Here is a 25,548-nt window from a genome sequence, read left to right as displayed (position 1 = left end):
TAGCTCCTGTTGACAAGCAATAAAATTTAATTTAGTGGACTGCAACTCTAGATGGCGCATATTTATTTATCTAGATGGTGCAAAACCTGGTTCTCTGTATCTAAGCAACTATTAGCTGCTTTTACTTTATGTAACTCAGCTGCCTGCTCATTGCTCTTATGAGCAGCGATGCTAATTTGCCTAAGGAGGTTTAAAGGTAGGCAGGAGAGTAGCTTCCGCCAGTCAAAGGACCAAAGTTGAGAATCGCATTCCTCGTTAATTAGGGCAGAAATTGCATAGCTACAATCACAATCTGCGTTTATCTATGACGTACAGGTAGTCTGGAGCCAAGCCGTGAGTCATGCTTAAACAGATGTTTTGACAGAGTCTTTTTAGGATGATTTATATACATTTGATCCAGTAGTGAATAGACAAGCCAAAAGTGAACCCACAAAAGCAATCACTGTCATTTGCTGTGAGAATTCACCCAGACCATTGTACTCACTGTATCTCAATTGTATATTAAGACAGATTCTGTAATTTTAATTTATATTATATTCTTAAATTGTAGTTTTGTTTAAGCTTTTTAAACTAAAAGTATGTAACATAAACATGCTATTGCAGAGTGCTAATTATTTAGTTATTTTCATGCTTAAAGAATTACCAGAATTCAGGAAACAAAATCCCTGAACCTCAAATGTTCTGCGAGAGGACCTTTAGACCTCCTGCATTGGTTTGCAAAACCTCCTTATTTCTGTGTTACCAAGGTTGGCAGGTATGTAGTACATGCAGCCTATAACCCTGTCAAAAGCAAGTTGAGTGCAACAATTGCAGGGAAAAAACCTTGATGTGCTTTGTGCTTTGAATTTTTTCCTACCAGAACTCCTGATCTGGGGTATAACTTTGTGACAAACCAAGGAAGACCATTTAACTACTTCAGCTATGGTTGTGCTTGCTCAGAGGTGGAGATAGACTGTCTGACTGGAGACCACGTGGTAAGAGGACTTCCCACGGAACCAAGTTCATTAAAAATGCAAAAGATTTTATAATCCTAATATCACTAGGAATCCACCGATCTAGATTTTTTGGCACTGGTACTGATACGGATGCTATGCAAACAGTGTTGGCTGATGGAGCAGTGTAGATACAATCTCTTTAAACTTTCAGTACAATGCCACTGTGAAGTTACAGATGTATAATTTACATGTGTACTGCCTTTGGACAGCTATGCAGAGGGAATTAGGCTATAGAAAACAAACTACAAGCAAGTTTGCACAATAAAACTATCAGTTAAACGTAAAAGTAACAATTTCTGTTAAAAAATTAAGCAGGACTCTATGAGTTGTGCATGTTTTTAAGTATGCTCTGAGAAGTTAGACAATCATCAAAGGCTGCACAGTGGCATAATTATTTTGCTTATTTGGCAGTATAAGAAGATAATTGAAATTCGGTCATAATGGCTAATACGAAGCTATTGGGTGTAAAATAAATTACAAACCTATGAAATAAAAAAGACCTGTAAAAATCAACAGAGGCTTCATTCTCTCCTGTATTTTTGCCCTATTATCAAGCGAAGCCTATTAAGTAGTGGCTGCTGAACTGAAAATTGATGGGGTGATAAGCTTTCCCTTAAACTTATTCTTGGTCTTGACCTCTTTTCAATAATTTTCTTTGATTAACAATCCAGTGATTAATTTGTATAACACTCTACTGCAGTCACACACACATATATATATATATACACACTACCGCTCAAAAGTTTGGGGTCACTGAAAAATGTCCTTATTTTTGAAAGAAAATGTTTTCAATTAAAATAACATTAAATTGATCAGAAATACAGTCTTTTTAATGGAAATACAGATTTTTAATGGAATACAGTATCTACATAGGTGTGCAGAGGCCCATTTTCAGCAACCATCACTCCTGTGTTCCAATGGCACATTGTGTTAGCTAATCCAAGTTTATCATGTTAAAAGGCTAATTGATCATTAGAAAACCCTTGTGCAATTATGTTAGCACAGCTGAAAACTGTTGTGCTGATTATAGAAGCAATACAATTTGCCTTCCTTAGGCTAGTTGAGTATCTGGAGCATCAGCATTTGTGGGTTTGATTATAGTCTCTAAATGGCCAGAAAAAAAGAACTTTCTTCTGAAACTCATCAGTCTATTCTTGTTCTGAGAAATGAAGGCTATTCCATACAAGAAATTACCACGTAACTGAAGATCTCATACAACGTTGATCTCATACAAGATCTTCACAGAACAGCGCAAACTGGCTCTAACCAGAATAGAAAGAGAAGTGGGAGGCCCCGGTGAACAACTGAGCAAAAGGACAAGTGCATCAGAGTCTCTAGTTTGAGAAACAGACGCCTCACAGGTCCTCAACTGGCAGGTTCATTAAATGGTACCCGCAAAACACCAGTCTCAATGTCAACAGTGAAGAGGCGATTCCAAGATGAGATCTACAATACGCTGGAATACTGTTTTTGAGAGGCATCAGTTTTGGGCACACCAGTTTAATGAACAGGCAGGTATTGACAAGTTTGTCACTGAACTGAAGCAGAGAGCGCGCAACTGTGAGTTCAAAGAGACTGAGGACCTAATGCTAAGGGACAAAATTGTATTCAGTGTAACAGATGGAAGAGTTAGAGAAAAGTTACTCACCATTTCAGATTTGACCCTAGCTAAGGCCATTGATGTATGCCATGCGAAAGAAGTCACATCAGCTCAGGCTAAAGTTATGTCAGCTAGCAGTGGCGCAGAACAGTTTGTGCACGCTGTAGAGAAAAATGCCCACCGTGTTCTGCCTCAACTCAGTCTCATAAGCAAGGCATGCGTTCAACCAGTGAGCAGCAGGCAAAGACTTGTAACAGATGTGGAAAAACACACAAACCCAGAAACTGTCCCGCATTTAATGTTGAGTGCATAAAATGTGGTAAGAGAAACCACTTCGCAGCAGTGCGTCGGTCAGGACCAGGTGTTGTACCTATTGAGACAGAAGCCATGGGTGTAGACACACTGTTTATAGGTACAGTCACACAAGTGCAGGCTCGCCCAAAAGACACTAGCTGGCACACAACCCTGCGTATAGGAGGACAAATGGTCAACTTTAAGTTAGACACAGGGGCTGAAGCTAATGTACTCCCACTAGCAATAGCAGACAAATTCCCAAAACAAGGCAAAGTGACAAAGACAGCGACTGTCCTCATAGCCTTTGGAGGCACCCGCATCACGCCCAAGGGTGTGATGTCATTGCTAGTGCACACCCAGCACAAACAGGCCCACTTGCAGTTTTATGTCACAGACGCATCCGACACACCACTACTTGGCAGGGAGGCCTGTGTGCAGCTTGACCTCATCAGAAAAGTAGGAACATTAGCATGCCAAGCGCCACCCCGCACCAAAGAGGAGCTGCTCAAGCGCTACGCTGCTGTGCTCAAAGGGCTTGGCAAATTTCCAGGCGTGCACCACATCTACCTAGATCCAAAGGTCCCACCCATTGTTCATGGGTGCAGGAAAATTTCTTTTGGACAGGCTGAACGAGACATTGGACAATCAAGAACGGAGAGGGGTGTGTTGTAAAGTGACAAAACCGACGCCATGGGTGAGCAACCTGAAAAGAAAAATGGCACTCTAAGAGTGTGCTTGGACCCTAGGGACATAAACAAAGCAGTGCAGCGCCAACACTGCTCCATACCGACACCTGAGGATGTGCAATGCAGCCTAGCAGGCAAGAAAATATTCACAATCCTCGATGAAAAGGATGGATATTGGCAGATAAACTTAGATGATGAGTCAGCTGATCTGTGCACATTCAACACCCCGTGGGGGAGTTACCAGTTTACACGCTTGCCTTTTGGCATCAAAAGTGCCAGTGAGGTGTTCCAACAGATCAACTCAGAGAGCTTTGGTGACATTAGTGGAGTGCTTATCATTGCAGATGACATGACCATAGCAGCAGCTACAAAGGAGGAACATGACCATATCCTACAGCAGGTGATGGGCAGAGCGACCAGGCTGAATGTGAAGTTCAATGCTGACAAGATACAGTACATGGTGAGTGAAGTGGTATACATGGGGCACATCATCAGCGCAGACGGGGTCAGAGCAGATGACTCCAAGGTGACTGCGATCACACAGATGCCCCCACCAGAGGATAAGAAGGGTCTACAGAGGCTGCTGGGCATGACACGGTTCCTAGCCCAGTACATCCCAGACGAGGCCATGCTCACTGCACCACTGAGAACGCTGCTCAGAAAGGACATCATATGGCAATGGCACCCAGAGCACTAAGCAGCACTGGACAGGCTGAAAACAGCGATCTCCAGTGCACCGCAGCTCAAGTTCTTCAATCCACAAGAGGAGATTGAAATACAAGCAGATTCATCGAAAGATGGACTTGGAGCAGTCCTGATGCAAGGTAAACGCCCAATAGCCTTTGCATCCAGAGCTCTTTCTAGTGCTGAGCAGAACTATGCCCAGATAGAAAAAGAACTCCTGGCAATAGTGTTTGCACTGAAGAAGTCCCACCAGTACGTCTCTGGCGTCAGCATCACAGTTCAGTCCGACCACAAGCCACTTGAGGCTATAATCACTAAGCCTATTGGTAACCCGCACCCGCACGTCGACAGAGAATGCTTCTCCAGATACAGAAGTATGACATTCACGTAGTCTACACCCCCGGCAAGGACAAGCTGGTGGCTGACACGCTTTCCAGGGCCGTGCTTCCAACAGCCACACGTGAGGACTGTGATCTTGGGGACGAAAAGGTAATTTATGCTGTCACAACAAAGGAATCATGGAGCAGCTGAAAGCAGCAACGGAAAGAGACAGTGAGATGCAGCTGCTGATGAAGCTGCACAAAGAGGGGTGGCCAGACAGAAAGAAGAGCCTGCCACTGGGAGCACAGCCTTGCTGGCACACCAGAGACAATATCTACATTGAAGATGGCCTACTCATGGTCAGCCTCCGCATGATAATCCCCAGAGGCCTCAGAGCTGAGGTACTGAGGCAACTCCACACTGCACACCAGGGCATCCAGCGATCCCTAGCACATGCTGGCCCGGTCTCACTGAAGATGTCAAGATGATGGTTGAATCATGCCCTTCATGTCAAGAAAAGTTGCCCAGCAATCAAAAGGAACTTCTCCTTCCTCACGCGGTGCCTGATACACCGTGGCAGAAATTAGCTGCTGACATCTTTGAATTCCAGGGACGCCCATTCCTGCTGATAGTGGATTACTTCTCCAAATATCCAGAGGTACTGAGGCTGTCTGACAAGACATAAGGTACTGTCATAGCAAAGTTTAAGGCTGTTTTTGTGAGACATAGCATACCTACTGAGCTGATTGTGGATCATGTCCCCTTTTCTAGTGCTGAAATGTCTCAGTTTGCTAAGGAGTGGGGCTTTAAGGTAACACATTCCAGCCCAGCCTTTCCTCAGTCAAACGGATTGGCTGAGAGGACCATTCAGTCTGTAAAGAACATGCTCAAGTTCACAGCACAGACAGGTGTTGACCCTCACATGGCTCTCCTGCACCTGAGAAACACACCAATCACAGGGCTACGATACTCACCTGCACAACTACTCATGGGATGTGTCCTCCGCTCTGACCTCCCTGCAAGCAAAGCGGCCCTTAAACCAGCGACACCAGAGAATGTCCAGCAGGGTCTGAGACAAAGACAGCTTCAGCAAAAGAAGAGCTATAACAAGTCCGCATCCCTGCTTCCTCCATTCAGGGAGAGTGAGAGAGTGTGCATGGAGACAGGAAAAGGATGGCAGCCAGCAACAGTGGAGAGAGTCAGGGATAAGCCGAGATCATATGACATCATCACACCTGCAGGAGCTCGGTACAGGAGGAACAGGAAGCATCTCAGATCTGACAGAGTGGCCAAGTACAGAAACAATTATGAAATCACTGACATGGACTCTGATTCCGACCAGGAGATTGGGCAAGCACAAAACATGCCAAATGGCAGATCAGAACCAGAGCCGGTCACAGAGACTCAAGAGTGCCAGACGACCAGAGCAGACAGGAGCACAAAACTGCCAGCTAGGTTACAGGACTATGTACTTGAGTAAACCAGTGGTACAGCCAGGTATTTTTGAGTGTTGCTAGGGTCACAGTTCAACATGACTCTACAGCAGTGTTATTACCGTGTGAGCGAATGTTGTTCATGTTTACAGGTCTACAAAGAAAGAATACAGCAAGAAACTGAAAGTGTTTTGTTTGTTAGTATGCTCTAGCTAAGAGGGGGGATGTAGAATATGGGACCAGGCAGTCCATTACTATGTTGTACTCTAACAGCCAATCACAATAGCTTTGGGGTTGAAGGTCAAGTATGACGAAAATGAGCGGAAGCAGTATTTGTTTGTTACGGGCCCGAGTGCCGAAGAACGACCTACATAAAGGGTTTATAAAAGAATGTCCGGTATAAGGTTGTCTGCCTAATTCCCACCATGCAGCATAGAACTCTACATTTTCATGGAAAACATGAAATTTTCTGGGTGACCCCAAACTTTTGAGCAGTAGTGTGTATATATATATATATAATATATATATATATATAATATATATATATATATATATATATAGTGATGTAAGCAATCTTAAAGAACAGGTTTTGTTAGCATTAAGGCCTATTGTATATTGTGCTGAAAACTAACGTGATAGTTTACTGAGTGGTATTTTTTTTCTTTGTTACATGTAGGTCTATTTTGTTATTAAAACTTTAAAAAATTTAATTTATCATTTAATCTCCCCTACATCACATGAAAGAGTCTGTTTATCTGCCAATTGATTAACCTATTCATATCATTGGGACACTTGTTAATTAAGGAAAATTAATGAAAACAGGTTGAGACCAATGTCAGGTTTAAAGTGAAGTTTTCCACCCCCTCTATTTTCTTCAGTGCAGTTTCTCAGAATTCTGTTCTTTGAATATGAGGCATTTACCCATGTAACAACAGAGTTTCTTACAATATAAATGATTGAAAGCCATTTCTATCTAATTGTGTGGGTCACAAATGTAAGCTGATTTAATTCACTAATTCACTATTGAATAAAATGTTAATAATCTATGACTGGCATTTAACTCACATTATAAGCCTCCTCAGCACCCTGCTTCCCACATCTATGCACTTCTCACATGCTGAGAAATTGGTAACTACTTTTGTGTTGTGTTATTGGCTATTTGGATTGGCCAAATAGAATATTTGAGATCAGCAGCCGATCCATCAGAGCATCCCTAACTATCACACAATTCTGTTATCACAGAACAAAATTTAAGCATTGGAATGTTTTTGTACAGTAATGTGAACATTTCATTAAATACAATTATGCGAGGGAGATCATAGGTGGATGGCATACTGGTTTGTCTATTGACAAGACATGACTTTTCTCTCTCAGAATCTTCATACCTCCATTGTTATGGATGTTGGAAAGAGCCTTAATCCAGCCATTGACATCGGACAGGTATGGTACGGATAGGACTTCATTTCAAAACCCCACAGAACAAGATTGTATGCTGTATAAACCTTCTGAGAAATTATTTAAATGGTCAAAAAATATTCCTTTTTAATGAAACAGAAGTAGAAGCAAGAAAAAGCAGGAGCATGAGGGTGGTATTGTGTGATTGGTCTGTGCAGATAGAGGGGGCATTCATGCAGGGTGTGGGCCTCTTCACCCTGGAGGAGCTGCGCTATTCTCCCCAGGGGGTCCTGTTAACTCGGGGCCCCGGCATGTACAAGATCCCTGCTTTTGGTGACATTCCAACTGAATTCAAAGTGTCCCTGCTCAGGGATGCTTCAAATGACAAGGCCATCTTCTCCTCTAAGGTAAGCACCATGGGGTTCCTCTATTCTTTGTATCCACTAGGTCCTTTCCCAAGTTTCAGTCCACAAGCCATATACCGGGTAGAATATGGTAGGAAAAGGAGGAAAATTTAAGGATCATGCTTAAATTTTTGTGGATTTCAAATCCCATAATTCAATATGCAATGAACAAAGGGTTTTGGCTCACTCACTTTGGAATTTAGATGTTCAGTTCCATTGTGAAACCACTACACAGTTACATGCAAATTGGTATACAAGCATGTACTGTATACAAGTGATGGTGTGCTTTTTTATTTTCTTTGTGACTACAAACAATTCTACAACTATCCATAAGGGTCTTTCTACATTAATGTTCCAGAATCAAGCTCCAGTAAGGCCCTTTGCATCTGTGGTGCTTTACATTTTAATGCACCTAAGTCCAGTATCATAATGCCATCTGGAGTTTTGTTTTATGCAACATAATTTCATTAATAAACTCATTTTGAAAAATCCCATCCTCCTTGATACTACACCCAATTATGTGTCAAGTTGCAGGTTCCAGAATCAATACCAGACCACAGGCCCATACGCACACTGGAACAGTGCCTTACAGGATGAGTCACCCACCCAGCAGTCCCTGTATAATATGTTTATTATACTATGCTGTCTATGCATTTGCTTTCAGTTATATACAAAATACATTTGTGTGCAATACTGTTTCTGAAAGATTATCTTTTATCTTGTCCAACCCAAGGGAGTTGTGGACCAAAATCTTCAATATTTTTTCATATATTTATATTGTGTGACAATTTTTTTATGTTTTGCATTACACATTCTTATGTTCTTCTGTCTCACTGTAGGCTGTAGGTGAACCACCACTATTTCTGGCAGCCTCTGTGTTTTATGCCATTAAAGATGCCATTGGAGCAGCCAGGGCGGAGTCTGGCCTCAGTGGTCCTTTCAGGCTGGACAGCCCCACATCCCCAGAGAGGATACGAAATGCTTGCGAGGACAGCTTCACCAAACTGGTGTGACACCCCGTCTCTGAGAGTATCTTTACATATTTGTATTGGCTTTGATGCTTATGCTTGCCTTTGGTTCCAAAATTACCTTCAGACAGATTTAATTGCGTAAAAATTGGCGATAATCAATCACTTAGCCTAGGTGCTGGAAGTCGTTTTATAAACTGAGTCTTTTTTTTTCTGAACCCCCGCCTCACTTCTTATACTATCACTTAATATTACTGGCAACAAAGCTAAGAGCCAAATTGTTCTGGAACACGAGCAGAAGGTTTTTCCCCCCACATTGTTCCCAGTAGAATAAAATAAGCCAAACGATTCAGCTTTTCTCTGAGGTACAGGGATCATTAGTTTTTGCTTCGCCAGCCGTGCACACAATAATCGGGTAGGCTATATGTTACACAGTAGGCTTTTTAAGTAGACTACTGTGTGACATGTTTTATTTAGCTAGCAGCATCAAGGACCTTAGCATGCATATTACAATATTCAGCCTTATTACTCTCAAAGCGACAGCACTGAGAGTAATAAGGCTGAATATTGTAATATACGTGCTAAAGTTAAAAAATAATTATGACTCTTTGAAAGGCAAATTGCCCACGATGCAAAAAGTAATCCTAAACATTTCTTTCAATACTGTAGTAGGAAAAAGAAATTGATTGAAGAAATTGCTGATGCCTTAAATAGTTATTTTGTTGGGGGTTTTACTGGAGAAGAGGTTACTAATTGACTGGAAGGCATATTTAGTACTCAGAATGTCTAAGCAGATATTGAGTAAAGAAGTACTGAATGAATTACATAAACTGTAGACAAACTGCAGGCTGTGATGGCATATACCCAAGGGTAATCAAAATGTTAGGTGAGATCATCACTGGCAGGTAATTTTATACAGTCTTTAGATACTGGAGAAATACCTGAGGATTGGAAGCAAGGTAATATAATACCAATATATAAGAAAGGGGACCATACTAATCCAGGAAACTACAGGCCTGTCAGTTTAACCCCTTTGCGCACATGCCAAATCTGGCCAATCTTTGCCCTTTTAGGGGGTACCCTATTTAAAGCTTCATAACTTCAGATGTGAGCATCACGGAGACTTGAAAAATGACTTAAATGAAGCAAGACATTTGTACCATTTACAATACTAACTTAGATTAGTTTATATTCATAATTCAGGAAGAAAAGTGCCACAAAGGCAATTGTTCAGGCAAAATGAATTTGCTCTTTTATAGTTTGCAATGAAATACTGAGAGATACGGATCATGTGACCGCCAGGCGAACATGGCCGCTTGCTGATCAGCTCCTCCCACACCCAGGCCTTTTCTTGTGATATTTTATATGTAGTTATTTACTTTTAAATAAGCTTCATAATGTCCACTCATTGTTCGCCGCCCTCCCGAGAGTCACTACTTAGGACTCCTGAGGGTAAACGAAACAAGCGAGCGGCCGAAGATACCGACCACTGGGAAGATCGTCTCGCGCCCTAGCTAATTCCATTACTGATAACTGTATCCTGACCACAGCCCTGTTTCGTGCTCGTTAAAATTCTCTCCAACTGTAAGTCGAGAGAAAAGATGAAGGTTCAATGTTTTTCTTTTACAGGACGAGGGATTTGTGAAAAATGTTAAGGAGGGGATGAGTGAATTTATTGCGCAAAATTCCTCTTCTCTGGTAACCCCACATACTGTGTGGGAGGTCACCAAATGTTTCATTCGAAGCTGCTCTATTTCTTATGCATCATATTTACATAAATCTAGACAACAACAAATTACTATATTATAGGAACAGATTCTTGCAATTGAAACTTCTTTGAAAGCTCAGATGTGTGACATTAAACTTGAGCAGTTGCAAGGTTTAAGAGCTAGATGCAAAAAGTTGCTTACAAGTAAGGCAGAGTTCATGTTATATACATCTAGGCAACAGTATTATGAACATGGTGACCGCCCGAGTAGATTATTGGCATTATGTTTAAAACAGTCAGAGCAGTTTTCTGCTATAGATGCAGTGAGGGATCATTCCAGAAATATTAAAACCCATCCCCAACAGATAAACAATATATTTAAGAATTACTATGCCCATTTGTATACATCTGAAGGGAACAGCAATCACAGTGATACCCAGGTTACTGATTGTCTGAATAGTTTAGACCTGCCTTGCCTGACTCCTGATCAAGCAGACCTTTTGGATGCCCCGCTGAGTCTGGTCGAACTGGAGGGCGCTCTGCGCTCCATGAATAGGGGTAGAGCGCCTGGACTGGATGGAATACTGCCGAAATTGTTATTGTTATTGTGGCCTCAAGTGGGTCCATTATTATTAGATTCCATTAATTACTCACTCAAAATTGGTTCTTTTCATAGGGATCAGAAATCGGCCTTGATATTTTTGATACCTAAAAACGGGAAGGATCCTTTAAATTGTGACAGCTATTGCCCTTTAAGTCTTATAAATTCAGACATGAAACTCTATGCAAAGTGTCTGGTCCGGCGTTTGGAGGTGCATATTTCATCTTTAGTCCATCGTGACCAGACCAGATTTATGAAAAACAGGCTAGCATCGGACAATTTGCATAGATTGCTTCACATTATTGATATGGCTGATAGTCTTTCCCCAAAGGCTGCTATTCTGTCATTAGACGCCCAGAAGGCTTTTGACAGAGTGGAATGGGTTTACCTATGGGCGACCCTGCGGCGATTTGGTTTTGGACCCGACTTCATACATATGTTTAAAACATTATATAATGACCCTACTGCATGCGTGTCGACTGGTCCAATCTTATCCACTCAATTTTCTCTGACTAGAGGTACACGTCAGGGGTGTCCTCTTAGTCCTCTCTTCTTTGCACTGTCATTGGAACCGCTAGCCCAGGCAGTAAGGCAAAATATAGACTTCTCCCCCATAAATATTAAGGATACTAAACATTACATTTCATTATACACCGATGATGTATTGCTGTACCTTTCAGATGTTTCTAATTCCCTTCCCCCAGCTCTACGAATATTTCAGAATTTTGGTTCCTTTTCTGGTTACAGTATTAACTGGACAAAGTCTATGTTATTACCCCCTCAATGTGACGATCTCAGAAATCCTCCATTGCTCAATTTGCTAACACTATCAAATGTGTAGATAAATTAAAGTATCTCGGCATAATTATTGTAATAACATCTCAAATATAAAATATAACTATGAGACCCTGTTACCGAAATTAAAATCTGACCTTGAAAGGTGGTCTTCAATTCAGGTTACTCTTCATGGTAGAATTTCTGCGATTAAAATGAATGTGCTGCCCGTGTTTCCTTCTTCTTTTCTCTGTTACCTCTTTCTCTCCCTCCTAAATGTATCGATCAGATTAACGCTATGTGCTCTAAATTTATTTGGAATGGGAAACGCCCAAGGATTTCCTTATCTGTGCTCCAACGTCCTAAGTCAGCAGGGGGTCTTGCTTACCCAAATTTTCTACACTATTATTGGGCCTTTCAGCTCAGATCTATTAAGAATTGGTTCTACCCGAACATCTCTATCTCCTGGAAAGCTTTAGAAGAGTTTATTGTGCATTCTTTTTGCTTGCAGGATCTTCCTTTTTCTAATTTAAAACACAAATTCTGTGTCTCCCATTTTGGAGTGATTATTTTGAATGTGCTGCAAACATGGGACATACTTAACTACTGCTTGTATTTTTTCCATAGACTACGTTGTTGCCGTTCTCGTTGTGGTAGTGTTAATCAGTTTAACCTTCAGGGTCCAAGTTGAACTATGCAGTTGTTCCCTGCACTTGGACCGGTACTTTTCTCTAGGGTTTTCGTCATACTTGTTCCTGGTTATGGTTATACACTTTGTTGTACGTCGCTCCGGATAAGAGCGTCTGCCAACTGCCTGTAATGTAATGTAATGTGTTTAACATGGTAGTCCCCTTGTCCCCACAAGTGTTACTGTTGCTAGATGACTCGTCACTAAACTTAAATTACATATCAAGAAGGATCTTTCTTGCAGGCATCACCGCCGCTAAGAAAACAATACTCAAAAGTTGGCTCGAGCCCTTAATAAATTTCAGTGTTGTGTGGCAAAGTTACCTTCTGGACATAATTCTTTTGGAAACAACTATGGCCAGACTTAACGGGTCATCTAATGCAACTCTTATGGGCCTGGGAGACAGCTGGACTGGCATTGTCATTATTTTAAAGAAAGCATGAATTTCAGTTTACTACTATTTTGCAGATTATTTAGTAATTAATTTGCTTGTATATGTATGGAGTGTTTTGAGTACCTGTCCCCTTTTTGACGCCCCCATGTAAATGGTTCATAATAAAAATTATTTTTAAAAAAATAATAATAATACTGAGAGATCCCATATATACAGCAGGTTAACTATAGGCCTACATGAAACAAAAACTCTTTGACCACAAGTTCATAAAAACTAAGCAGTCTACAATTCTATCCAAAATGCCTAAATTATGCATGTATTTCGAATCAACTGTTTTGATTTAAAAAATTCACTGTTGCATCATTTTCAAGTGGGAATTAAAGCTTTCCATCAGTACAGTGGTCTAAATCTCTAGGGGTCCAGAAACATATCAAAAAAATCTCTCCTACAATGAATAAAATGCTTTTTGTCCATTATAAAGCATATTAATGATGCCCTTACTAAGTTTTAAGATGGAACATATGATATCAGATATCAGATTTAAAAATAATGCAAAAACATTGTCAGACAATGCAGTACAGTAACCTAATTGTGTAATAATTAATTCTTGTATATATTTCTGTACTCTACAGTATAGTAATGTTTTTCTTGTATGGGGATGGGACGATATGAAAAACAATATTCAACCATCCACCACGTCATAACTGGTGCATGCAACACAAAAACTACTAAGCTACCAACGAATGCTTAAATGACAGTGTGAAATATCCTAATAATAAAATGCCACTAAACTATTTAAAGACACTCAATTTAAAAAAATAACGCATATAACTGAAATATTTTGAGCAGTAATACTTGTATAGCGATGATGAAATGTTATCTGTGTTCAGGAGATAGGGACAGAGACAGTAAATCAGTGCTCTCTCCTCTCCACTTCTGTCTTACTCCAGACAATGATGTCAGCTAGCTCTATCAGCAAACATATAGTTTAGCTATGCTCAAAAGTCCTCAATAATAATATTTTCTAAGAAATTACGGAAATCATTGATAACGTTTTGTCAGGTGCAGTGTCTTTTGCTGCTACCAGAGTGAATTCATAAGTGAATGCGATGATCAGAGAACTTTCGGTTACGCTGAGCTATAATACGCTATTCCAAAAGCAAAATTAGACATGTTATACATCGTTAGAAAGCTTATACTGTCACCTACTGAAATAATGGTCAATCAAGCCAGACTGTACTAAAAAGGGCGACAGCGGCGTAAACAACACGTGTGCACACAGCTATTTTGGAAGGTACCCAGGCATCACATATGCGCATTGTAAGGTTGTATATTTATTCAATATTTAGTCCCAGATATTGACTGTAGAATGACATGGTATCATTTTTGAAAACTTTCTCTTGTTTATTTCATTATTCAGTGAGCAGCGTTTTCACTGCTATATTGGCATATCTTCGGGCTATTGTTGGGTTATCTTGTTGCTATACAATTTTTGAGTGGTGAAAGAATATTTTATGAATGCCCATATAGACAATATTGTCCATTATGTCACGGGTACGGGGTGTAGTTGCAGATGAGACTGCAGGGAGGGGGTGCTTGTTAAATGAATGACCAGAGCAACAATGGTGGCGCTGCGAAACTCTGTATACAGCATAGTTGTCGTGTTTCGTCTACTAATGAAACTAAAACAAAGCGTTTTGTTTTCAGCTCTCACTTTGGTTGCAGGAGCAATGAATGTGCCGACCACTAGGGGGTTTGTGCTAAGTGGTTAACTTGTGTCACGTAAAATACTGAAATCTATTATTACAGACAAGTTAGAAGTGTTTCTTGAAATAACAACATCCCAAGGGATAGCCAGCATGATTTTGCAAGGGAAGGTCATGCCTGACAAACCTTCTGGTGTTCTTTGAAAAAGCTACCAAGTCACTATTACAAGGCTTATGATATTATATGTGACAGGTGCTGGAGGAAAGGTCCGCAAGTCGCAAATTTTGAAATCGCGCTAGGAGGCAAAAAAGGTTTTTTAAATTTTTTTTTACTTTTTTCCTTTTTTTCATATTATGAAAGTTAAAGTGTTGAAGATGTCACTCGATAGAATAAACAACATTTTTAGGATCACTAAATACTCATAATTTGTCAGCAAAGTCAGCTTGTTTTAGTGATTCTTACAGCGGGGTTTTGGGGGCGTGATGGGGGTGCAGTTTGATTAGCATGTTTGGTTTTGTTGGCTATTGTCACTTAGTTTCAGTCAAGCCACCTCCCATAAATAAAGTCACATGGTAGTACCCTATGTTTGTTTACTGTGAGGTTGCTACAATCTGTTGCCACTACGGTTGGGTACGGAAAACCGGTACCTTAATGGCACCGGTTCCTATATGGTCAGCACCGACCAGACCGAATCACTACGCAAATTTCTGTGCCTTGTTTCGGTGCCACTTTTTAGTCCCTCCAGGAAATCCCGATCTTGCGTTCACAATAATTAATGCAAATTCAACCAACGAGACAAAAAAAGAGACTATATCATGTCTTTCTACAGCCGATACCTGGGACTAAATATTGAATACATATACAACCTTACCTTTGGTTTTACGCATAGAGATGTCCCTTTTGAGACTGAGTGGTCATATATTGTCTTGGACAATAAGCTTGTGAAATATACGAGCGCTTGTGATGCCTGAGTTCCGTCCAAAATAGCTGTGCCACACGTGTTGTTTTACGGCGTTGTCGCCCTTTTTAGTATAGTCTGGCCGATTAACAATTAATTTATTCAGTAGGTGAGAGTATAAGCTTTCTACGATGTATAACATGTCTAATTTGCTTTTGGAATAGCGTTATATGTCAGCGTAACCGAACATTTTCTTATCATGGCATTCACTTACGCATTCACGTGATAGCAGTAAAACCATGATGCTGCTAACGAAAACTTGCCAACGATTTTTCGAAATTTCTTGGAAAATACTATTATTATTGAGGACTTCTGTGCATTGCTAACCCATATGTTTGCTGATAGACCTAGCTGACATAGTTTTCTGGTGCGGATAGAACTATATCATTGATTTCCTGTCTCTGTCTCCATCTACTGAAAACAGATAAGATTTCATCACTTCTATGTAAGTATTACTGCTCAAAATACTTCGGTTATATACGTTATTTTTTAAATTGAGTGTCTTTAAATTAGTTAGCTATTTTAGACCGCTGTTAATAATTTAGACATTTTGGGCAGATTTTGAGACGCTGGGTACACTGCTTAGTTTTTTGCTTCGTAGTTCTTTAGTAGTTTTACATAACCACCCTTAGATTTTATGAACTTGTGGTCAAGAAGTTCTTAATCCAGGACATGTATACTTTAACCCGCAATCTCCCAGTATTTCATTGCGAACTAAAAAAGAGCAAATTCATTTTTTATTTTTTGCCTAGACCATTGCATTTGTGGCACTTTATTTCTTACAAAATTATGAATATAAAGTAATCTAAGCTAGTATTGTAAATGGTACAAATGTATCACTTCATTTAAGCCATTTTTCTAGTCTCTGTGGTGTTCACATCTGGAGTTATAAAGCTTTAAATAGGGTACCCCCTAAATGGGAAAGGATTGACAGGTACTCTAGTGGGGGAGAGGTTGGGGTGGAGTTGACTAGCTATTGTTCCCACCCATTATCTCTCTGTGAGAAGTGTGAAAAGTTCAAGATCTTTCAAGGGGATTTTCTCTGCTACTTGATTTTAGGAGTACCAACATTCAAATAAGCATATCTTCTTCAACTATTTTCAGATTTCAATGTATGACACATTATTTGAAATCTTATAATTTGCACTTTCATGATCTGTAAAAAACTAAAAAATGACCTTGCTCTACTTGAGGACCAAAACACCAGCACCTGTCACATATACAGTGAGCACCATAATTCATTGGACAGCGACACATTTTTTGTTATTTTGGTTCTGTACTCTATCACTTTGAGTTTGAAAGGATACAATGACAGTGAGGTTGAAGTGCAGACTGTCAGCTTTAATTTGAGGATATTTTCATATATATCGGATGAACCGTTTAGAAATTATACAACGTTTTGTACATAGCCCCCCCCCCTCCCATTTTCTGGCATCAAAAAATATTGGACAGTTTAACATAATGTAGAATAATATTTGGTCGCATATCCTTTGCATGCAATGACTGATTGAAGTCTGTGACGCATAGACATCACCAGACGCTGGGTATCTTCCCTGGTGATGCTCTGCCAGGCCTGTACTGCAGCCATCTTCAGTTCCCTGCTTGTTTCGGGGACTTTTTGCCTTCAGTCTCCTCTTCAGCATGTAAAATGCATGTTCAGTTGGATTCAGATCTGGTGACTGACTCAACCAGTCAAGGATTTTCCACTTTTTGGCCATCAAAAACCCCTTTGTTGCTCTAGCAGTATGTTTCGGGTCATTGTCTGGTTGCATGATGAAGTGCCGTCCGACGAGTTTAGAGGCATTTGGTTTTATCTGAGCAGATAAAATATTTCTGCACACTTCAGAATTCATTCACTTCTGTCTGCAGTCACATCATCGATGAAGACAAGTTCCACTGGCAGCCATACAGGCCCAAGCCATAACACCCCCTCCACCATGTTTCACGGATGAGGTGGTATGCTTTGGATCATGGGCATTTTCTTTTTTTCTCCACACTTTCCTCTTTCCATCACTCTGGTACATGTTAATCTTTGTCTCATCTGTCCACAAGACTTTGTTCCAGAACTTTTGGGGCTCTTTAGGTGCTTTTTAGCAAACTGTAATCTCGCCTTTCTGTTCTTCAGGCTTATCAGTGGTTTGCATCTTGTAGTGTACCATCTGTAGCCCTGCTGTTTAGCAAACTGTAATCTCGCCTTTCTGTTCTTCAGGCTTATCAGTGGTTTGCATCTTGTAGTGTACCATCTGTAGCCCTGCTGGTGTAGTCTTCTACGTATGGTAGACTTTAGCCGCGTTTCCACCCAAAGTACCCAGAACCTTTAGTCCCAGGAACTACTTTTCAAGGAACTAAAAGGTTCCTTCAGCCCATTGCTGTCCACTGCGGTCTAAAGTCCCGCGATGATTAGGCAAATTAGTCCGCTGACGTATGAGAAAGCGATGTCGTCGTCAGTCCATCTGTCCTATGATTTCTTTTGTAACTCCATACTGCCACCGAAGTACGTTATTTTCCAATAACGGGACAGCCCGGAGGGGTTTATTCCACTTATACAACGGGTTACCAATAGCCTAATGACTATATATGGTTTAGTATTTATTGATTTTTATCGACTTAATCGCCTGAAATTTAAATATTTTTCCGCGGCCCGTTTGGGCATATTATTTTACAGTTGTCAAGCAAAACTCTCGTTGCTAGTTCGAGTTGGACCGTTATTATGCAACAAACAGGATATAACAGACCAATATACAGATTGTAACTGTTTTGTATATCCTCTCAAACACATCTCCCAGGGCTTTTGGGCTAAGGAGGTGTTCCAAAGATCCTCTTCCAGAACAACGAGGGCAGGCAGGTGTCTCATTTTTGCCCCAGACGTGAAGGTTTGCTGGACTTGGTAGGACATCGTAGACAGCTTGGACTAGGAAACTGATGCGATGGAAGTCTGCTTGCCAGGTGATGGACCAGGTGATCTTTCTTTGCAGTACATTTTCCCATCTAGTCCATGCTGCTTGCTGTCCCATCCCTACCATCCTGCTGGCTGGTACTTCCTCCACACCTGCCCGCACTTCCTCCTGAACAAGATGTTGCCTCTCTTTGCTCTGGTTGTCATCGACCCTGGTCGCCAGGAAGTAATCTATTCCTGCCCGCCCTGTTGCTACGGACCCCACCAGTGCCTTCTGCCTCAGCCGTGACTCAGCCACCTCCAGAGATTTGTCTGCACTCCGTTTTCTGCCTGTTCGAACCTGGATGCCAGCAGATGCCACTTTTGGATCCCTAGATTCTCTGTACTAGACAGCTTCCCGTGTATTGTAACTGTTTTGTATATCCTCTCAAACACATTATGTTTTTATGCGAACATTCACTTTCATGTCTTGAGGTGACAGAATGCATTCACATTCCACAAATAACTGGTGACAACATAGCAGAAAACATGCACACGTCGTAAACAATTGGCTGTTGAATTGATTAATTCGACTCTCATCGTCATTTCCATATAATCGCAAAATTACAAGAATAAATAGAATGAAAACTCGGACTTGTGTGAAAATTTAAATGAATATTACAGTGGTACAGCCACCGTTTGCTTTCATCTTTTAAAGTTACTGCTAGCGGAGCAGCTAAATACTTGAAGTGTGCCCTCCAGATGCGAACTATAAATTACAGTCCATATGTCTAGTCTTCCTGGTCTTTTTGTGGAATTGAAGAATCGCAGTGTAAAATTATGGCAGTTTGAAAAAGCAAAAGGGACGATTACTAGAATTAACCTGTTATTTTTGACAAAAAGTGAGGAAGGTGATTTTTTACAGTTTGCTTTTACTGTATCCCAAATGTAAATTACGCAAACATGTAAACTACCGCATACATCACATAATTGTGTCAAGCGCTTTGAGTCAATTATAACGGGCTAACAAAGAAAATCCGGATGAAAATATTCAGCAACCAAATTAAACTGTTTGAATGTTTTGGTACGTAATATGCTGTCCCAGCACGAATGCTTAATATTTTATAAAACAGACTTCATGCTAAAGCAAGAAAAGAACAGAAGAGCACACAAAATAATCCTCAATCTTAATTTCTCATCTGTAGACATTGGCAGGCTATAACCAAAAGTAGGCTACTGCGCCGCATAACATATTGTTTGAATTCAAGTTATTATTTTGAAAATAAGAAATCGGTTTGCGGCTACAGATTTTTTGAAATGGCAGTTGAAATAAAATGCTGCGAGTACTCAACCAATCAGAAATGTTCAGCGCTTGCGCCCCACACCAAAAGTTCCTGTACTTTTCAAAAGTACTATCTCCTGAGCAGGGACTTTTTGGGGGGTAAAATAAAGTCCCTGGAACTTGTAGACCCTGGTTCCTGCGGTGGAAACGCACTGAGTTCCTCAAAAGGTTCCTAGTTCCTGGGCAAAGTTCCTGCGGTGGAAACGCGGCTTTTGACACATCTACACCTGCATCCAGGAGAGTGTTTTTGATCTGTTGGGCTGTTGTCAGGGGGGTTTTCTTCACCATAGAGAGTATTCTCCGGTCATCCACTACAGTGGTCTTCCTCGGTCTACGGGTCTTTTGACATATTTGAGTTCACCAGTTGTTTTTTTCTTGTTAATGATGAACCAAACTGTTGACTTGGACGTGCCCAGGGTTTTTGCAATGTTCCTGATTGATTGATTTTCATTTCTGAGCCTTATGACGGCCAGCTTAAATATGCATGGACACTACTATCTTCCTCATGTTGTCACACCCCATCAACAATCTCCAAAGGCAATTGCAAAGTCTAGAATCAAGACTAGACGTCAACAGCTCCCATCTGTATTCACTAATGACACAAATGAATACACTTGCCTAAGGAAACACATCTGTGAAGCCAATTCAACAAATACTTGTACCTTAAAATGGGGGGACCATGTACAAAAGGTGCTGTCATTTCTAAACGGTTCATCTGATATGGATAAAAATACCCTCAAATTAAAGCTGACAGTCTGCACTTCAACCTCATTATCATTGTATCCTTTCAAACTCGAAGTGCTAGAGTACAGAACCACTGCCCAATGAATTATGGTGCTCACTGTACTTAGATTTCCAAAAAGTATTTAATATGTGAGACTTGAAGACTTTAGGTATTACAGGAGGTATTTCAGAGTGGATTCAGAACTGGCTACATGGTAGAACACAGAGTAGTAGTAGGAGGGATATTATTTGAGCAGGGAATTGTGCGAAGTGGAGACCCACAAGGATTGCTGCTGGGACCACTGCTCTTCCTCATTTATATCAATAGTCTTGACAGGGACATACAAAGTACATTTGTCAAATTTACAGATGATACAAAATGGGGAGGCCCAGCAAATAGTTTGGAATCTAATCCAAGAAGATTTAAACAAAATCCAGAAGTGGGAAGAAACCTGGAAAATGAAATTCAATATAGCGAAATGTAAAGTTCTGCATGTGGGAAATAAGAACATTAGACAGGATTACTTCATGGGAGGAACAAAATTGGAATGTGCTGAATTTGAAAAAGACCTGGGAGTAATGTTTGATCAAGGCCTTTCAGGTTCTAGGCACTGGGCTATAGCAGTAAAAAAAAAAAAAGGCCAAAAGGATAATGGGATGTAAACCAAAATATACTGAGTATAAATCCAAGGAAGTTATACTCATCTTATACAGTACATTTGTTAGACCGCACTTGAGTATTATGAGCGGTTTTGGGGACTACTACTACTACAAGAAAGATATGAAGACAAAATTATGAAAGACAAAAGCTATAAGGAAAGACTTAAGATCTCTTCAGGCCTCGTAAAAGGAGATTTTGGGTGATTTAAGGCATTTAAATTCATAAAGGAAATTAACAAAATGAACTACCAGAAGTTCTTTAGATTTAGTACTGTTTATGTTATGCTATGGTAACAAAGACTATGTTACTTTATAGTTCAGCCTCTGTTTTGAAAATAATTAAATGGCTAATACAGCTATCGGCTATAAGAAACATGTTGTGAGTCCATTTTGATCTAGCCTAAATGAATTTTAACATTAGGTATGTGAGTGGCGCTGAAGCTAGCATATAACATCGTTATGTAAACCTGATTAAGAGAGGGACCAAGATGCATTTTTTGCAAGTGGTAGCCTATTTCGATTTAGTATATTTACTGGAATAAGCCTGTTTAAGTAATGTTTTCATTGGAATAGAATGCAATGCATATCTGGGGATGGCAGTGATCATTTTTTTAGATATTAGACCGATCCATGTGTTGCCAATGGAAACTAAATAAATCTTGTGAAAAGTTGTTTTTCGCAATATAAATAGGTCGGAAAGACGTTTTGATTACAGTTATGTTTTTTGTCGTTGTATAGTGGGATAATGTACCTTCACACCTAGCACTGTAGGACTAAGTATAAATGATAACTGCAATTATAACGAAAATGCTTCACAATCATACATACTGAAACGATATCATTCCACAGTGTTCCACTGTATCGTACTTTGAAGTACCATTTTTGGAAGATGGAGAACACAACTATTTCGCCATTCTGATGGTCAATACTGTACAATGGACTGTACAATGTGGCTACAGTATCCATTTCAAGTTTGTATTTCATGTGCAGTTCAGTCCACTACCTGCAAGAAATGAAGCAAGGCAATAACCTTTGCTCAAAGTATTTCCCGAAAAAAAAGTTTTTCAGCGAGCTAAGTAAAAATTGGAAGTAATTTTGGAGTATAAGGCATTGCCTTTTAATTGCTTAACTTGAATCAAACACTTGGGCTAGCCTTCCGCAAGCTTCTCACAATACTTTGCCGGAATCTTTGCCCATTCCTCCTGACAGAACTGGTGTATCTCAGTCAGGTTTGTGGGCCTCCTTGCTTGGACACGCTTTTTCAGTTCAGTCCACAAATTTTCTATGGGATTCAAGTCAGGGCTTTGTGTTGGCCACTCCAATACTTTCACTTTGTTGTCTTTAAGCCATTTTGTTACAACTTTGGAGGTACAAACAGTTCAATGTTTGTTTCATCTGGCCAGAGAACACTCCTCCAAAAGGCTAAGTGGCTCTTTTATGCCGGTCTTTGAGTAGGGGCTTCTTTCTTGCATGACAGCGTTTCAGGCCACGGCGATGTAGGATTCTCCCAATGGTGGATGTACATATTTTGGTAACTGATGCCTCCAACTCCTTCACAAGTTCCTTTGTTGTTGTCTTGGGGTTCATTTGAACCTTTCAGACTAAAGATCATTCAGCCCTGGGAGTTAATTTGTGCCTCCTTCCTGAACAATGCAGTGTCTGTGTGGTCCCAAGATTTTTATATTTGCATACAATTGTTTGTATAGATGCATGTGGTACCTTCAGTTGTTTGGAAATTGGACCTAAGGAGGAACCATGCTTGTGGAGGTCCACATTTTTTATCTGAGGTCTTTGCTGAGTTGCTTGGATTTTCTCATGGTATCATGGCCAAAAAAGCAGTGGCTCTAAAGGTAGGCCCTTAAATACAGCCACAGGTGCCAATTAACTGCTAACTATGACAACTGGCCAATCAGAAGCTTCTAAAATGTCATTACATCAATTTCTGGAATCTTCCAGACTGTTTAAAGAGACAGTCAACTTGGTGTAAACTGTAAACTTTTGCCCCACTGGAATTCTGATATAGTGCTGAAATAAATCTGTCTCTAATCGATTGTTATAAATTTACCTCTGTGAACAAAGTAGATGCCCTAATTGACTTGCCAAAAGAAATGTATGGTAACATAAATGTGCAAAGTTGTGAAAAACTGAGTTGGAATATCTTTAGCCTAGGTGTATGTAAACTTTTGGCCTCAACTGTACTTATAGTTATATTGTGGTTGTACTGGGCAGTTCCAGGTGTGAATGTGTATGAGTGTTAATAAAGGTTAAATAAATAAAATAAAATAGTGCTAGGTGGGAAAGGTGATACCTATGCATTTACCAATACCAATGCATTTTAGATGGCGCAGCAGGGTAGTCATGGTGATGATGACACATCCAGCAATGATACTGGTTTAATGATTTAAACCAGTAAAATCATTACTGGTTTAAATTTTTTTGCCAATACAGGTACAATTCTTCTTTATTTTGGAAATAGTTAAACTAAGCAGCACTAGCCAAGGGCTAACCTTTAATTCTAGTTACCATTAGCGCGCAGCAGCTTATTTTTCCTTCCCCTCCATGTAGGATCGTTAGTTGGAGTCAAATGTAGTTTTCTTCACAATCATTGATTGTTGCCTGTGTATTTTGTACTGTCAATTATTTATCATTTTAGGAGAAGCCAAAGTCTATAACCACAAAGCATGTTAGTCTACAAAATAACCGGTTTTAAAATAACCACACTTTAAGTAATTCTGTAGATTGATCGATCATTTTGCAACATAACCGCGTAGCTGGTTAGTCTGAAACATTACTGGATATTTAGCAAAATAACTGTGTGGCTGGTTATTCTGCAACATGAACGATTTCTCTCATTAATTTAAACATTTCTCTCATTGATCATAACACACACACATTAACAAGGTGTTCTTCATAAATTACTTACTCTAGACAGGGTTCATGTTCTTTTTTTTAAACCACAAATTTTGATTGAATTTGATCAGTTTATTGAATTGACGGTCAAATGCATAATGTCTGTTTCAGTGTCCCCCTGCAGATCCTGGAACTTTCACACCCTGGGCTGTCCAGGTTTAAGGGAGAGCAGAAGAGGATTTCCTGACCTCCATCTCATCCTCAAAAAATCTGCACTAGTCAGCTACTGTCAGGAGTACCTCGCCCCCCAGTCCACTCTGAGCTGCTCAAAATTGTCATTGTATTTCTACCTGAATTTTTGTTGGCGTAAGTGATTCTGGATTTCTTGCAGTAACATGAGAGGCCAGCTCCCCCTCACATAGTAAAATAAAATGGAAAGGCTCGCATTTTTGTGCTGTATTTATGATTTTCCACATGCTAGCTTTAAAAGTAAAGAACCTGAAGCACATTGTAATTATTCTTTTTGCCAGTATGTGAGCTGCAGAGGCCTCTAGTGGCCAAGGTACAGCTATAAATAGGAGGTCATGCAAACACTTCAGAAAACACAAGGTACGTGTATAGCTGAAACTGGGCTACTACACTGCAATACTGGAGAGTTCTAGAGAGTTTTTAACAGAATATGCCACATCTGGGAAACAGCATCAAGTTCATTCATTAGTGAGAGAATTGCATACTTTTTGGCTGGACCGCAGCAGCGGGGTAAACACAAAGTCTGTGACTGAGTGATGAAGTCACACCGTTGGTCGGCCAAGTTATGAAATTACACTATTGGTCAGCCGGATGAAGTGTGTTAGGTCCAGCCATATACTAGGTTTTGACCTGGTCTTGTTTTTTGTTAATTTAACTTGCATGTACTTCAAATTATCCTTTTAACTATTTGGATTTTAGTATTTGTCTAACTCATTTGGAAATTATATCTATGTATTTGAATTGCCTGGTCCATGGGTGTTGATGATTGAATAATGTATTGAAGTGTATGGAATAGCATTTTTAAATGGAAATCATTCCCCTTCGCTTGCTTGCTGTATTTGCTTTGAGTGATTCTTCTGGGCACGCAAATTTGTTATATGTAACTTGTTAGGCTCATATACTATGATAATAAAACTGAAATTGATTTCTTCAATACAGAATGTCTTTTTTTTAGTTAATGAATATTACAATGTATTTATTCAAAATTTTGTTGTAGAAAGCCATCCATTAGAGTACTGGTACCACCTGTATCCTTTGAATGTCATCTGACCACATTTCTATTTTCTTCATAACATCACTATTAAATATACTGCAGAGTGTTGTATTACCATGTCTCACAGGTCAAAATAATAGACATGTTCTGTGATTTTATGTGTGTTGTAATCAGCAATGCTTATTTGTCTATAATTGTGGAACATTTGGAACAACAAACTTTCAATAAATATAAGTTTGACTTGA

The 25,548-nt window shown here is 40.0% G+C and overlaps 1 protein-coding gene across 1 annotated transcript; it reads left to right on the top strand.

The window, feature by feature from the left end:
- Positions 1–859: 859 nt before the first annotated feature.
- Positions 860–25,548, top strand: LOC118219417 (xanthine dehydrogenase/oxidase-like). The gene is made up of 5 exons (XM_035402560.1): positions 860–974; positions 7,388–7,453; positions 7,627–7,815; positions 8,652–8,819; positions 24,232–25,548. Exons 2-5 carry the CDS (start codon positions 7,409–7,411, stop codon positions 24,280–24,282), a joined length of 453 nt encoding a protein of 150 aa, XP_035258451.1. The 5' UTR covers positions 860–974; positions 7,388–7,408; the 3' UTR covers positions 24,283–25,548.

The sequence above is a fragment of the Anguilla anguilla genome, unplaced genomic scaffold (genome assembly GCF_013347855.1).
Source record: "Anguilla anguilla isolate fAngAng1 unplaced genomic scaffold, fAngAng1.pri scaffold_114_arrow_ctg1, whole genome shotgun sequence".
Lineage (NCBI taxonomy): Eukaryota > Metazoa > Chordata > Actinopteri > Anguilliformes > Anguillidae > Anguilla > Anguilla anguilla.
Note: the sequence above shows the minus strand (reverse complement) of the source record. Positions and strands in the feature narration are given on the sequence as shown.

Excerpts from the sequence above, each read along its gene's own strand:
- LOC118219417 (XM_035402560.1), top strand. The coding sequence starts at position 7,409 with ATGGATGTTGGAAAGAGCCTTAATCCAGCCATTGACATCGGACAG. Across the intron at positions 7,816-8,651 it reads AGGCCATCTTCTCCTCTAAG|GCTGTAGGTGAACCACCACT; the intron begins GTAAGCACCATG and ends GTCTCACTGTAG. Across the intron at positions 8,820-24,231 it reads AGGACAGCTTCACCAAACTG|TGTCCCCCTGCAGATCCTGG; the intron begins GTGTGACACCCC and ends TGTCTGTTTCAG.